We start from the raw sequence: 12,157 nt of genomic DNA on the forward strand, positions 1-12,157 counted from the left end.
CATGGGCTCCATCTACGTTCCGCCTCTTTGCCCATTTTCAGTTATCCGGGAGTGACGTGCAGTCACGTGCAGCTAAGATGGCCGCGGCCTCATTTACGTGTTAGAACTGCTGTTCAGAACTCTATGGGTGACGTCACCGACACTACGTCCATATTTTTTTTACAGTCTATGCTCCAAAGGGAGATATTTTACTTAACAAAATCCACTTTCCAAGAACTACAGTGAACAACTCGTTTGGACTACAACACGTTTTTTCTGGGTTTTGTGAAGTCACAATGTTACTTATTTAAATAATCCCTGCCCACGTAATATGCAAAAAAGGGGTGAGGCCTAGTTGAGCTGCATTAGAGAAAAAAGTGTTGTTGTGATGTTAAAGAGATGCTGTTTTTTCCACCCTTTTTCTACTTTTAAGTACGTCTTATTATTTGTAGTTGCATTTTCTATTTAGAGTTCCAATGATAAGTTTTATGTTGTTGCTATGATGTAAACAAAGGGCAAAGCTTTTCCTCTGCTCACCTGCTAGCCAACATGTAAGGCTCACTGCCCCTTAGGAAAATTAACCACGGTTTTGTGATTGATTACTGTTTGTAGTACCATAGTTTTCCGACAAATACCAAGGTGGTATATAAGTGGTGTATAACATAACATCATATCTAAACTATATTTGAAAATTACAACAACAACAATAAAGACATCACAAATGTCCTGTGTAATGCATGCTTGCAAAGTTCATACATGAAATCCGTTCTGCACGATCCTCTTGTTTGTTAACATTCTTAAAGCTGCAGTCCGTAACTTTTTTGGGTTAAAAATTATCCAAAATCAATTTTTGAGCATGTACATAACCAGCCAGTGTTCAAAACTATCTCCTTACCATAGCCGATTCACAACGGTAAGCTTGTAATAATGTTTCTAATTCAAACTGGTGGGTTTCCGTGGGAAATTTGAGTATGCCGCCATTCGTTTTTGTGTCATTACATCATCTCCTTACATAAAGAAGGAGTCTCAGCTAGTAGGCTGTATGGCATGTGGAGAATGCTGCAGGCGGCGGATCATTTATAGCCTTTTCTCACAGCAGCTGCAATAATTAAACTTTTTGATGGCGGATTGTAATCCAGAAAGGTCCAAATGACAGTCATTAGTGACAACTGGAGATTCACCTGTAGTCAAAAGCAAAAGTGAGTGGCTACAGAAATTGAAATTTACAGGTAATGCTAATACACACCAAGTACACAAAGTCACGCAATGCTGATGTTGTTAACATTAACAATTTAAGAATAAAGTATAAGAATAATAATAATTTGCATGGTTTGATGTGATCTGAGCTAAGCGATCATTAGATTTAATCACCATTGGCAGCGTGATTTATTGTAACGCTTTTTTTGGTTAGCAGGACAAAAGTGGCAGACATGTTACTTACTTCAGATGACATTTTCCGGTGAAAATTCTTATTTTGGTCATACTTCCATGATGTAGAATCTGTGATTCCGAAGTACAGTATCCACACCCGAGCGGTGACTGACAGCAAAGATTCATCCACGCTGAGGAGCCGTGCCGAGGCACAACCCATGTAAAAATTATAATTCTGTAAATAACTGCAATTGCAGGTTTCAAACAGAGATGGCGACAAAGAAGCAAAACTTATGGACTGCAGCTTTAAGCCTGAATCAGGCTTGAATTGGTTTGAAATTAATGCCATCCATAATATTTACATCTGAGTAGAGCTTGCAGTTATGGCAAGGGGCGGGACTTTTCCCGAACACGTGTTAACACTGGGCCTGCTAACCAATTACAGCACATTTCCTTTTTTAAAAGGAGGGGCTTTATGGAAACAGGAACTAAATGGCATTTTCGAGTCAGACTGTTTTTTGAACAATCAAGCATGAAAGCATATTCTAGTACACCCCAAAAACAAAATCAAGACTTCGTAAAGACCCCTTTAATGTGTGCCTGATTTGCATAATTTATTTAGTGAATTTGGTGCTAAAACATAGATACAGAGCTATCAGTGGGCATCATTTACTTTATTGCTAGCAACATTTCCCCAGGGTTTTCTCTCATCTGTAATAACAAGAACAGCTGCTTTTTTGACCTTCATTTTGGAACTTTTTTCATCTTTTTATTTATCCCAGTGGCTAGCAATGACTAGTTAATCTCTCTTGCTCTCTCTCTGTGTGTGAACACAGAGGAAGGAACTGGGAGGATTTTTAGGAAGTGCCTTTTAGAGACTTCCTTTTTTTTCCTTCCTCCTGTGATGAGACAGAAACAAAAGGTGTGGCAGATAGATAATATTTCTAGTGTGTGTGGGTTTTTTCAATTATTAATATTATTACTAAAGTCTGAAGAGGGGAAAAATACACTTTAGAGAGCATAAAGAGAAGAGAATATTGCCACAGCTCCAGGGAACCACAATCTGCTGCTTTTCCACAAACTGGAAATTAAAGATTACACAAGAAGCACAAAACGTCTGACGTTACAGGTTAGTCATGAGGGAATTGGGAGGTTTTCTAAATCCCAGGATGAGCGGGATGAGTCTGCAGTTTTCCTGTCTTCTCACAGCTGCTGGCGTGTTCATTCATCACTGCACTAATGTCATATACAGACCTTATTAGATTTGACATGAGTAAAAACAAGGCTATTAGAGACAGAAGTACAGTGAGGTCTTTCAAAAAAATTTAAGATGGTCAAAAAGACAAAAAGAAAAGAAAAAAGTATTGTTCAATTGCCAGAGTACACATACAATACAGTTTAATGCACTTTTTTAAATTCTGCATTGTTTTTTACAAAATAACTAAAATATAAAACTATTTCTGAACTGCCAAAGTACATATACAGTGTCAGTTTAATGCGTTTTTGTTAGTAAAAACAATTAGGAAATTAGGTGTGACCTGACCTCTACCAGCCTGTTTGACGTTACATGGCCTACCCTTTTATTTACAGTATTATTTAGTACAGTTAATGTTTCATGCTTTTCATTTAAGACAAAGTGCCTGCCACGTCACTTGTGTTTCAACATGGAATATAAAAATCATACTTTCAATAGACAAAATCCTCTCACTCTAATCCTAAAATGGACAACAGAATCAGACATGGGTCAGAGCTGGAAAATCACGGCAGACGAGGAAGCACATGGTCACTGAAACAACAAACAATACCATGTGCTTACACAAACACACATTGACAGACAGACAGATGACCCTCAATAACAGAAAGCCTGTTATGTTTTGGGTATCATGGGATTTCGCATGTGTTTGTAAATGATAAACTGCTGCTCTGTTAAAATTCATTGATATTGAACAATAATATGTTGTTAGTTGATGGCGGGAACAGGGTTAATCTGTTTTCTATCTGACCTGACAGATGTTCACATGGATGTGTGTAATGGATATAGCTGATGGCCAAAGCTACTGCTTTCAGACACTTCAAGCTGTTCTTCCTATGGACACTTTTACGTCCTAGGGGGTTGTTTTTATTAAAACTAACAGACGTTGTTTTAGTTATAATACACACTATCATTCAAAAGTTTGGGGTCGGTAATATGTTTTAAATGTTTTTGACAGAGGTCTCTTATGCTCACCAAGGCTGCACATTTTTGATAAAATAAAATACAGTAAAAACAGTAATAGTTTCAGCATCATTACTCCAGTCTTCAGTGTCACATGATCCTTTAGAAATCACTCTAATATGCTGATTTGCTGCTCAAGAAACATTTGTGCAGTTGTGCTGCTTAATATTTTTGTGAAAACCGTGATTTTTTTTTTTCAGGATTCTTTGACGAATGCTAAAGTTTAAAATAACAGCGTTATTGTAAAATAAATACATTTATTTTAAAGGTGCCATCGAACGTTTTTTTAACAAGATGTAATATAAGTCTAAGGTGTCCCCTGACTGTGTCTGTGAAGTTTCATCTCAAAATACCCCATAGATTTTTTTTTTTAATTCATTTTTTAACTGCCTATTTTGGGGCATCATTAACTATGCATCGATATATAGGTTGCGGCCCCTTTAATTCTCGTGCTCCCCGCCCACGGAGCTCGCGCTTGCTTTAACCAGCATAAACAGTTTACACAGCTAATATAACCCTCAAAATGGATCTTTACAAAGTGTTTGTCATGTATACTGCATGCATGCGTCGGATTATGTGAGTATTAAATTTATTTGGATGTTTACATTTGATTCTGAATGAGTTTGAGGTTTTGCTCCGTGGCTAAAGCTAACATTACACACTGTTGAAGAGATTTATAAAGAATGAAGTTGTGTTTATGAATTATACAGACTGCACGTGTTTAAAAATGAAAATAGCAACGGCTCTTGTCTCCGTGAATACAGTAAGAAACGATGGTAACTTTATCTACATTTAACAGTACATTAGCAACATGCTAATGAAACATTTAGAAAGACAATTTACAAATATCACTAAAAATATCATGTAATCATGGATCATGTCAGTTATTATTGCTCCATCTGCCATTTTTCGCTGTTGTTCTTGCTTGCTTACCTAGTCTGATGATTCAGCTGTGCACAGATCCAGACGTTAATACTGGCTGCCCTTGTCTAATGCCTCAATCATGGGCTGGCATATGCAAATATTGGGGGCGTACACACCGACTGTTACGTAACAGTCAGTGTTATGTTGAGATTCGCCTGTTCTTATATAAATTTCATTTGTTTAAAAGACCTCCGAAGAAGGAGGAAACAATGGAGTTTGAGACTCACTGTATGTCATTTCCATGTACTGAACTCTTGTTATTTGACTATGCCAAGATAAATTCAATATTTAATTCTAGGGCACCTTTAAATACATATCTTTTGAAACAGTATAAATGCTAACTGTTCTGTCATTGGCACACAACAATATTAAGAGTCGTCTCAGCCTACAAGTTGACCCTGGCAAGTTCGATTGCTAAAAAAGGAGCATTTCTGTCCGAGCGATATTTTGCTAGGATAGCAATCTTAAACGGTAGCATGGCGTGTATGGCTCTGTTTGGCAAACAGGTCTGCTATGTATAGTGGGCGTCCATACGGGTTTTGCACAAAAGATTAACATGATGGCACATGCTAGTCGATGAGATGAATTAACTCTACAGCAGCTTCCTAAATTTATCCACTAACCGTTCAGAAACGTCCAGATGCATTTTAAAAGTTGTAACTTTCCATCTTTCCATCAGTGTCCGACTCCAGTTTGATCAATGTAAGGCTGAACACTGTTACTGACAATCATCATTTTGGCTGCGTGAGATTCTTCAGCTTTGTTGTTATTGAGCAACCGAAGCTGTTAAAGCTCCGCCCTCTTTTGGAAAGCAGGCCGGGAGCAGCAGCTCATTTGCATTTAAAGGGACACACAAAAAAACGCCATGTTTTCGCTCACACCCAAATAGCAGCAATTTTGGAAAGCTAGTAATTTGAGCTGAAACTTCACAGACACATTCTGGGTACACCCAAGACTTATATCACATTTTGTGATGTCATTTTTTTTAATTTTTATTAGTCATTGCTGAATAAACATATTAATTAAAGAAAAAAATCTCGCAGACTACAAAGTGTATAAAGGTATGTTAGTGTATAAATGAATGTGTTATATTTTGTTTTACACTTGTTCTTGACCCAGGCTTTTAACTTAACTTTTCAACTTTCAGCTTTTCAATGTAAAAATTATTAGAATGTTTGTACTGTGCAACAAATTGTATTTAGTAATTATGCAAATTTTGGAAAACATATTTTGTAAAATGTCAAAAAGTGTGGAAATATTATTTAATTATATTTAGGTGTGATTTTATTCCAGATAATGTTTAATTTTACTCCCTCAGAACCTTGCCATGCATAAAACCCTTTATTTCGTAATTTTGCATGAAATCAATGCTTTTGCAAGCTTATGCAAGATTTCATTGGTCTCCTTGGGATTGTTAAGATGAAATAGGCAGAACTACAGCTGTATTCAAAGATTAACGCTCTCTCTCTCTCTTTCTTATAGTCTGAGAGGCCTCTGTCTCTTCATTTGAATGCCTCTCACGATGGCTAAGCGGGAAAGCGGCAGCACCAGCCCGGTGGTGCGTCAAATAGACAAGCAGTTCCTGGTGTGCAGCATCTGTCTGGAGCACTACCACAACCCTAAAGTCCTGCCCTGCCTGCACACCTTCTGCGAGAGGTAAACTGACACATTACAATAGAAAAAAGTGCTTTGTGCATGAATGATCAAATGATTGCAATCACGCAATAGCCTGAATGTGACTTTCAGAATATGCTAAAGACTGTCTGTGTTCACTGGTGTGGAAGAAACGTGCTCAATACCGGCCAAAACACTAGAGGCCTGTCGCTTTGGGGGTGTGTCTGTAAAATTACAGCAATCTAGTTGTCTTCAGTGTTGGGGAGTAACCACTTAAAAAAAAAAAGACACTAAATTAACTAAATTTTTAGTAGCACAATAGTAGCTGGACTGTTTTCAGTGTGTTAATGGCGTGCGTCTTTATTTTTTTTGTAATATTGTTTTATAGCCAAACTTAGCTTTATAGCTCTCTCTCTCTTATGAAGTGTTGGGGAATTTTATTCATTTTAGTGAATCGGATCATTTGGATAGTTCAGTTTAATAAGCCCCCATCCAGATGCTGTTTTTAAGTCTTTTTTCTGTAGCCATATTTAAAATAATACAATAATTTTACAAAATAATATAACCGTTATTAAAAAAAATAAAAATAAAATAAAATACACTTTATTTCCAAACTGCTGGAGTGTACATACAATGTCAATTTAATACACTTTTTTTACACTGTTAATCCTGCCATAGGCTAGCCACACTGAACATTTTATAAAATAATATAATATTTATTAAATAAAAAAAATAAATAAATTAAAAACAAACTTTATTTCTGAATTGCTATCAATTTAATACACATTTAAAAAAAGAAATACCACAGTCTAGCCACTCTGAAATAATACTTACAATAATTTTATATGATCAATTAAATAATAATAAAATAAAATAAAATAAAAAATTTCTTCTGGATTGTCAAATGACTTTATAATTTGCACTTCATAATTTGTGTATATGTTTAAACCCCGCCATAGTCTAGCCACATTGAAAACTTTACAAAATAATATTTATTACATTTTTAAAAAAAAATAGTACTAAAAATAATACAGACTTTATTTCTGAATTGCACACATACAACATCAGTTTAATACACTTTTGTTAATCTTGCCACAGTCTAGCACATTAAAAGCATCCAAACGGCATCTGAGTAAATAATTAATTATATTTTTGAATGAAATATCTAATATATAACAATGTAATTTAAGCAAAATTGAAATGGTTATGAGAGACGTCACTGCTTTGACCTCACAGTGATTGACTGCCGCCCATTGTTTTTCACCTCTTGCATAAAGTTCAGCATTTCTCAAGATTTCAACACTCCCCACTAGAGAGAATGAATTGAAATCCCCCCCACAGCTCCACCATGCCAGTGAACATGTACACTTTGACGTAAAGCTCTTCAGGGCTTCCAGAATAGTAGAAAAGCAATGACCCAGATGCAAGATTTTGCTTTAGCATGGCTGTCGTATGACATCATGTTTAGAAACCGCCCGGTAAGGCAAAGACAGAGATGACCATATTCCCTTTGCCGTCACTGAGCTGGAATGTGAGCCTCAGTTTTTTCCGCTTTTATCAACAGATTATGTCCTCACATGACTGTTAGCTACTTTCATTTTCTATCATCCTGTCAAAATATTTCCCACTGAAATTTAATGAGACTGAAAAAAATACAGACCACTATTAATCACGTCTTGGGATATATCTTCATTTACAATCCATTAGATGTGGAGGGAAATCTTTACAGCTTGCTTTTAAGTCTTGCACTATGTTTTCATCACAGATGTCTCCAGAACTACATCCCCCCTCAGTCCTTGACCCTGTCCTGCCCAGTGTGCAGACAGACCTCCATCCTGCCAGAAAAGGGTGTTGCAGCACTGCAGAACAATTTCTTCATAACTAATCTGATGGAAGTGTTGCAGAGGGAGCAGGACTGCACCCGTCCTGAGGCCTCAAGTGGGCTGGAGTCAGCCGGTGCTGCTACATATGCCCCGCCCCTGTCCTGCCCCAACCACGAGGGCAAGGTAAGCATGCACACATACGGACTAATGAACTAAATGTACATACTTCGCTGATAGGTGTTACGGTTATGGAATCTTATTTGAATATTCTGTTCCGTTTTCTTTATTTCCTGTTTCGCTGCTCTGTTTAGTTTTGGTTTCTTTGGTTTCTGATTATGCCCCTGTTTCTGTGATTATTATCAGCTGTATCTTATTTATATACCCTGCATATATACTCTCTGTTCAGTTTAGTTCTTTGTCAGTTCTTATTAACTTTAGTGTTTGTGTTCGTGTATACTGCAGTGTTTGACATTAAAGACTGTGGTAACACTTTACAATAAGGTTCATTAGTTAACATTAGTTAACTACATTAGTTAACATGAACTAATAATGAACTACACTTATACAGCATTTATCAATACATTATTAAAATCACACACACACACATATATATATATATATATATATATATATATATATATATATATATATATATATATATATATATATATATGTATATATATATATATGTATATATATATATATATGTATATATATATATTTTTATATATATATATATATATATATATATATTTTTAATATATATTTATTTATTATTATTGTTATTCAGTTTTATTTAAAAAAATAAATGTATTTATTTTCTTATGTTGTTTTTATTTATATACTATTTCAGTTTTCTTTTTAATTTTAGTATAAATTTAATCATTTTGTTATGTGTTTTTGTCATTTTTATTGTTTTAAATATATAATTCTATTTTAGTGTAATTAAATTTTTAATTTAAGTTTTTCATCTGATATTTGTATTTTATTATATTTCTGCCTCTTTCAGCTAATATTTATATTTTATTTTATTTCAGCTAATATTTATATTTTATTTTATTTCGGCTAATATTTATATTTTATTTTATTTCAGCTAATATTTATATTTTATTTAATTTCAGCTAATATTTATATTTTATTTTATTTCAGCTAATATTTATATTTTATTTTATTTCGGCTAATATTTATATTTTATTTTATTTCGGCTAACATTTATATTTATTTTAGTTCATACAGAGTCTTTCCCCATCAGAGTGTTCAGTATTTCAATGAGTTTTTGCCGCCCTCTGCAGGTCATGGAGTTTTACTGCGAGTCTTGTGAAACAGCCATGTGTTTGGAGTGCACAGAGGGAGAGCACAGAGAACATGTGACCGTTCCACTGCGGGATGTTCTGGAGCAGCACAAAGCCGCGCTGAAGAACCAGCTGGATGCAATTCGCAACAGGTTCATGCAGCCAAAAATAATACTAAGCTCACTGTTATTCTTTGCAGCTCACTTTAACCCATTCTTTATACACTGAATCCTTCTTCAGGTTTAAAGCTCTGTTATTTAAAATAAAATATTTGCTTCCCCTACTTTTAAAACATTTTGAGTCTCTGCTGTGTTTGCATAGCTCAGCTGCTGGAGTCACACTATGACCTCCTTACGGAAAGTTTGACTGAACATTGCCCTCATTCTGCATCCGCAGGCTTCCTCAGCTGACTGCAGCCCTAGAGCTGGTAAATGAGATCTCCAGGCAGCTAACAGACAGGAAGAATGAGGCAGTCACAGAGATCAGCAATACATTCGAGGAACTAGAGAAAGCACTGCACCAGCGCAAGACTGCCCTCATCACTGACCTGGAGAACATCTGCAGCACCAAGCAGAAGGTGAAAAGCTTAGTTCACTCAAAAAAAAAAAAAAAAATTCTGGCATTATTTACTCACCCTTTTGTAATTTTAAACCCATATGCTGTCATGTGGACACAAATATTATTTTATTATTTGTTGTATTGTATTCATTTTTCAAAGGGCATCTGCTGAATTTATATCGACTGTTGTTGCAGGTGCTGCAGGCCCAACTCACTGCATTACTGCAAGGGAAGGAGAACATCCAGAGCAGTTGTAGCTTCACAGAGCAGGCGCTGAACCATGGCAGCCCCACTGAGGTGCTCCTGGTGCAGAAGCAGATGGGAGAGCGGATGGGCGTTCTCGCCCGCCACGCCTTCCCTGAGCAGCCCCATGAGAACGGCCACCTGGACTGTCAGGTGGAGACAGAGGGGCTGCGTCGCTCCATACAGAACCTGGGAGTCCTGCTCACCACCAGCGCCGTGGGCCACACCAGCGTGGCTACTGGAGAGGGTCTCAGACATGCTGTTGTCGGGCAAAACACCACCGTTACAGTGACCACAAAGGTTAGTGGCATTAATGTTTGCATATAGTCTAATAAAGAAAACAAAGTAGTCGCTATACTCAAGGAAATTTATTTTAGTATAAAATGTGATTTTAACCTATGAGCCTGTTACTCAGTTCATTATATTTAGCAGACTGAATAGGTGCTGTAAATTACATTGTGTCACTCTAACCAGGGCAAATTGAGTGCAGACCAGTTAAAATGAACAAAGCTTAGTTACAACATTCTATTATCCAACGTAATGGCAAATAGGCTTTTCAACTAATGTAAATCAATATTTAGTAGTAAATATATATTTCTCACATGTCCTGCATTGTCCCACAAAGTCACATATAATGTCCTGCAATAATGCAGTAACCGGGTGATCACCTTTGTTGTAATATGCCGCATTTAATTTGTGAAAAAGTTGCTTAAGTAATTAGTGTTCAATGCACTCATATAAATGTTCGGTCTGATAAATAAATAATAAATACATTTAAAATGAATGTTAGAAATATAAAAAATTATAAATATAAATTTATAATTTAATTTATTGTACAGTAAAAAGTAAAAAAAAAAAATTAATTTTTATTTTCATAATTTATTTAAAATGTATTAAAATAACTATTTATATATTATTGACAAATTGTTTATTATTTAAATATTATTAACCCTCTATGGTACGCAATATGATATCAATGAGGAAAAAATTATTTGTGTTGTTTTTCCTGCTTAAAATTGGACACTTTAACAATATCAATAAACATTTTCATATTTTTTTAATGTATTTAATTTTTATAAGTTTGTTGCCTCGAGGCAACATTGTACCACAATGGAAAAATTTAAACATTTGGCATTTTCATGTAGAAAAAAGAAATATATTTATTGAAAACATTCATTTCTTTAACTAGGCACTTAAACAAACAAATTTATCTAGTTTTTAATGTATTAAAAGTTTCATATTTAATAAAAAGTAACATTTTATATCCAGCTGTTGCCCTCAGGCAACATTGTGCCATAGTGGAACGCAAGTATTACCAAACCATCATATTTTTATGTTATTATATTAAATTATCATATCCATCTTCATCCTCATATCCATCATCTCTCTCACCCTCAGTATCTCCCTGACGGATTTTCACTATGATTTCATCTTCCTCATTACAGTATGACCCCTCATTAACTCCTCATACTCACCCTCATCAGCTGCCAGTGTTACCTGTGTTTTATACCGTTCTGAAGTGCTATAGAAAATGTGCAGATCATAATATATGCAGATATAGTATGTGAATTAGTATTCTTATAAGTACATTACAAAATCATGTGAAAATGCCAACATATTTAGATCATTGTAACTCTTTTCCTTACAAATATGATGCATTTGTATTGAAACCTATCATGCCTGTATGGCCTTATGCGATTCCATTATGGTACAATGTTGCCTTGAGGCAACACACAATTTTTTTGTAAATTTCTCTAAAACATTTGATGATATATAATGTAAATTACTTAAAAATACTTCTTTACTTGCCAGTGAAGGTGATTCATATTTTTTTGTGGATGATTAATTGGTTACAAACAAGTGAAATAACACTTTTCAATGGAGAAAATATGGAGTCATGTGATATGTGCACATGTGCTGAAACAGGACACAAAATGGACCCCTGTTGGTCATGTTTTGGTCTTTTTTTGCACTTTTATTGATTAGTATTTGAGTTATTCTGTCCTGAGATATGCTTGATCAATCAATTTGTGCTTTATTTTATTAAAAACAAACTAAAATAGACCATGTTGCCTGGAGGCAACACCGTACCATAGAGGGTTAAAGAAAATATTTTTTATGAAAATAAATAATATCTA

At 35.1% G+C, this 12,157-nt stretch overlaps 1 protein-coding gene across 1 annotated transcript in view; it reads left to right on the top strand.

The window, feature by feature from the left end:
* The window catches only part of trim3a (tripartite motif containing 3a), a 31,589-nt gene that overhangs the window by 12,892 nt on the left and 6,540 nt on the right, over window positions 1-12,157 (top strand). The window contains exons 2-6 of the mRNA XM_067366425.1: window positions 5,972-6,145; window positions 7,869-8,109; window positions 9,219-9,370; window positions 9,615-9,795; window positions 9,972-10,319. Of these exons, the coding sequence (XP_067222526.1) occupies window positions 6,000-6,145; window positions 7,869-8,109; window positions 9,219-9,370; window positions 9,615-9,795; window positions 9,972-10,319 (1,068 nt within the window). The 5' untranslated portion in view covers window positions 5,972-5,999. The remainder of the gene's footprint in view (window positions 1-5,971; window positions 6,146-7,868; window positions 8,110-9,218; window positions 9,371-9,614; window positions 9,796-9,971; window positions 10,320-12,157) is intronic.

This window comes from Chanodichthys erythropterus, chromosome 17 (assembly GCF_024489055.1).
Source record: "Chanodichthys erythropterus isolate Z2021 chromosome 17, ASM2448905v1, whole genome shotgun sequence".
NCBI classification, from domain to species: Eukaryota; Metazoa; Chordata; class Actinopteri; order Cypriniformes; family Xenocyprididae; genus Chanodichthys; species Chanodichthys erythropterus.